Consider the following 4,475-nt stretch of genomic DNA (forward strand, 5'->3'; position numbering starts at 1 on the left):
AGTTTTACATATATATATCTGTGATACTCTAGTTGCTTTACTGTCCTTCGATGACAGGTTTTATAATATATACATATTCCATTACAATGTAAAATGTTCTCGTCACGATATGGCTGAAATATTGCCGATGTGACGTTAAATATTAACTCACTCACTCACTCACTCACTAATTGCCAAGGAGGAGAAGTATTAGAAATCCGAACTGTCATTCATTGTAAGCTTGTTTATTCAATATATAATTTTATGTTGCTGGTTGGAAAGGGACTCACAAGACTTTTATCTCAGAAATTTCTAAACCTTAACATGACATTATGGAATGAATGAACATTTCAATGTATCAATGAAGAATGAATAAATGTTCAGTCTACAACATCTGAACTACAGATCTATGTCTACGAGTGACGGACAAAGAAAATCGTTTTTGAATCGGTTCACACACAATCAGTAAGGTCGCCTGTATTGACGATCATCCTCGGTCACCAAGCTAATCATGTGGGCACTGTTGGTAAACCATCACAGATAAGATACTGTTCTAAACTTGGTGTGTTCCAAGTAAGTGAGTGAGAACAATCACTATTGTTATGATATCTAGTGACAAGTTTCTTGCAATACCAAACATCACGGCAGATCTTTGGGCCGTTCTAGGCATTTTCCGGTCTCAAGCCACTGTTTCATATCAGTGTAATGTTTTCTTGTAATATTACCATGTAACTTGGCACACAACTGACACCTCCAGTCAAAGTCCGTCCGTAATGTATCAATGTATTCATATTTGTGCTTTTTTGCAAGAATATCCCCCATAGCTGTCTCATTTCTCTCCAAATATTTGATATAGTTCGCCAAACTCTTGGGACTGTCAAATGATGCCGTGTTGATGAAGGTTCCTTCTGGCAGAAGACGTGCATAGTCAGCGCCTCCACGAACGATGGGAATAGCTGAAGTCCTGAACGTGTTGAAGAACTTTTCTGTGATGTAATCTTTACACAGGGAGTTTTCAAACGCAAGATAAAACCTATACGTGGTGTTTAACATGCCAAGACATTTGACGAACCTTTTTTTCGGGCAGTCATAACTCTTGTTATATCTGCAGGAACCATAAATGTCGACATCAATATGTTTTCGCAGTTCTTGAACATACACTTCCCTCTTTGACGGTGTACCACAGTGACTAACAAACCAAGCTATTGATCGGCTTTTTTTCCTTAGAACATCACTTATATTCACAGTGCCTCCTGTAAACAAGATCCTATTGTAAGGATAGGGTATATCCGAGTCCAGGCGGTACGTCATTGTCCAGTTAAAACGTCCATTCCAATCCGAACGGAAAATCGTGTTTGAAAAATAGTGAAGAGGTGATTCCCATCCATCCATAATCCACACTTGGTCCATGTTGTTGTTTGGGTGTTTTGAAGCAGGCAAACGCACACCATGGACAATAACAGCCTCAGCCGATGAAATGAGTGCCTCTTTCGTACTTATTTCACACGAACGAACATTACAGTGGTCGAAGGATTTTGAAGGGTTGTCGCCACGTGGAAAGTTCATCCACACAATACGTTTTAATGTTCTGTTTGGTGAACCTGTTGACTTAATTTTCACACTCCGCCTATGAAGCACAAGGGGATATTTCTTAGAGACTTCCAAGAGGAATACTTGTTTCAGGCTAGGTGTTGTTGATATGAAACCTTCCACTACAAACACATTCAATGATTGATTCAATGTCAAATAGACAGCTACAGTAGCCACAGTTGTCCCCAGGAATATAACGAAACATCCTTTGTTAGTGCAGGTCATTGCGACTGAAGCTGAAACAAAAATGGTGCATTTTGACATAATGTCGCATGCTAGATTAATACTTTTCATTCAAGACAGTCTGTCTCTCTGTCTCTCTGTCTCTGTCTGTCTGTCTGTCTGTCTGTCTGTCTGTCTGTCTGTCTGTCTGTCTGTCTGTCTGTCTGTCTGTCTGTCTCTCTGTCTCTCTCTCTCTCTCTCTCTCTCTCTCTCTCTCTCTCTCTCTCTCTCTCTCTCTCTCTCTCTCTCTCTCTCTCTCTCTCTCTCTCTCTCTCTCTCTCTCTCTCTCTCTCACACACACACACACACACACATATGTAATACCACGTAAAAATAACATCAGCAAATGAACACTACCTTGAAGAACAATAATCCAAGACGGTTTCCACCAGTAAAATATAACCTTCGTCACACCCTCGTCCTTTACGTTGTGGGAGCATCTGCACTATGAATAACTCTATTCTAAGTCCCTCTCTCGTCAACAGGTTTTTATCATTGGGTCGTCAACCATATCGGAACAGGACTTGTTCCAGGTGGTTGGTTTCAGCGAGAATACAAATATGTCAGGCTCAGGAAAGATATTTATGTTGTTCTTTGCATAAACAGCAACATCCATGTCACTGTTTGTGATTTCTCCACAACATGTAACCACACATTTGGATTGTTTTTTGCTTTCAATACAAAGAAGCCAGGATTGTATAATATACCTGCACAAACCGATATAGCTGAGGGGTAGCGATATAGAGATAGGTACATGCACATACTTTCTAAATGTATTTAAACAATGTAACAAATGTAATGGGAGTAAATCAGGTGAAGTCTTTCACCAAGTCTGCCCAGAGCGTAGACGCTTTCTGAGAAACCACTGCATCGTGTGCACAAGCAATGTGTGGAACATAATAGCAATCCCACCGACTCCTTCGCCTGGATGAAGTCGGCTGGTGTTACATGTGAAACTGAGGGCTTCCTTTTTGCTGCACAGGACCAGTCACTTCACACTCGCAATCGCCTAAATGTGATTCTTAAAGCAAACATGAAATGTCGACTTTGCAATGTGTATACAGAGACTGTCTAACGCCTTGTCAGTGGATGCCCTTCCTTGGCACAAACAGCACGTGTTATGGTCTCCGCCATGCCTGTGGCTTTGACTCTGAGGTCCAGCCATGGTACGACCCTGAACATGTCCAGATCCTCTTGGAAAATGGCAGCTTTAAACTTCATTGGAATATGCCCATATACAACCTCACAGGAATTCCAGCCAACAAACCTGAATTTATTCATATCATTGGATTTTCTGCCCCTTTTTCACAGCAATGTGATTGGCAAGATTCAGGAAAATCATGCTAAATGTGCGGACCTCGCTTTTGAAATGTCTCGCTTGCATCCCAAGTACACGGTCGTCAGGCTCCCCATTGTTCTCGGTGCCCTTTGATTTGGTACCTCCTGATCTGTTGGCGCAGATCAGGAGACTGCCCGGGTTCTCCACCGGGAGCACGGCCCTTCTGACACTCTGGATAGTGCAGAAGGCTGCAGTGTTGGGGAGCCTTCATAGTCTCCGGAAAGTTCTTGGTGGGTTCGACTAGGCAGCGTTTCCTAGGAGAAGTCCCATTCGCTGTCTGGGCTGCGTGTAGAGGGGGCGAGGGCCCTGAGCTGATGATGAGCTTTACCAGCCTGACAGTGCCAGGATCACCTGAACCCTCTCTGCTGCATTTTCATCTTTAATCTGTAAAATATAATACTATTTATGCACAGTATGGCCTTAAAGCCACAACAAAAACACAAATTTTGGCTTGGTTAACCCATTTCCCCGAGTACAGGAAGTTGAACACATCAACCTCAGTTCCGCACTAATGTCACCTACTTGAAAATATGAGTCTCTGCACACATTCAGCTTTCAGTAATTGTGGTAAAAAAGACAGCACTAAATATTAAACAATATGGTCAGTTATAATCACTGTATGGATGTACATATACAAACCTAAAATCTCACAAGAGCATCTTATCACAGCTGTCACAAGATTCTGTCTGCACTGAAGACCCTACGAAAAGTGTTTGTTAAATTACGGATCTGATTTGGTGTAATGTAACCTCAATCACTTAATTAGGGGCATATAAGTTTCAGTCACCCCTTTTCACTTGCACGAATAAATAGTGCCATTCTTTCTCCAACCACAATATGTGTTTTGTCGTTTATAGTGCCGTGATTTTGCTGGATTATTTCTAAAATCGGCATTTCACTCACTCACTCACAAATATAGTGGTCCCATAGTGATGAAAATACGGGGGTATATTAATTTAAGTCCTAATGTGTTTGACTTGATGTATCTAAGTATAAATATGTCTGGATGTATTTTTGTCTACATGCTCGACAGTAATTTCTTCACATTCTATGTTAAAATTTTCTTTGATATGTTGAAATTTACAGTGTCTATAAAGTTATTCCGTTTGTCGTAACTGCGTTCGGGCATCAGTAGACACTACTAGCTAACTACTAATTATGACCGTTCTATATTGTCGGTGTAGATGTTAGCTCAACACTCGCATTGTCCGTTGAGGGATGTTACGTCCGGGAGTGAGGACGACCGTGGCCAGTAGCTGTCTACATCACATCCATGTACAGCCACTCATATACTTATAGGATAAAGTAAATGTGCATAACTTAAAATTGCATTGGTCTTCAGCAA

At 41.3% G+C, this 4,475-nt stretch overlaps 1 protein-coding gene across 1 annotated transcript; it reads right to left on the reverse strand.

Annotated features, from left to right (window-relative positions):
• Positions 1 to 208: 208 nt before the first annotated feature.
• LOC124281134 (glycoprotein 3-alpha-L-fucosyltransferase A-like) lies at positions 209 to 2,278 on the reverse strand. Its single transcript, XM_046717161.1, has 2 exons — positions 2,149 to 2,278; positions 209 to 1,805 (listed from the first exon to the last, which is right to left on the reverse strand). The coding sequence occupies exon 2, from the start codon at positions 1,792 to 1,794 to the stop codon at positions 619 to 621; it is 1,176 nt and encodes a 391-aa protein (XP_046573117.1). The 5' UTR covers positions 1,795 to 1,805; positions 2,149 to 2,278; the 3' UTR covers positions 209 to 618.
• Positions 2,279 to 4,475: the final 2,197 nt, after the last annotated feature.

Source organism: Haliotis rubra, unplaced genomic scaffold (genome assembly GCF_003918875.1).
Source record: "Haliotis rubra isolate DU_JTF1 unplaced genomic scaffold, ASM391887v1 Scf28, whole genome shotgun sequence".
Classification (NCBI taxonomy): domain Eukaryota; kingdom Metazoa; phylum Mollusca; class Gastropoda; order Lepetellida; family Haliotidae; genus Haliotis; species Haliotis rubra.

Bases quoted from the DNA above. Each gene is read 5' to 3' on its own strand.
- LOC124281134 (XM_046717161.1), bottom strand. From the start codon at position 1,794: ATGACCTGCACTAACAAAGGATGTTTCGTTATATTCCTGGGGACAACT.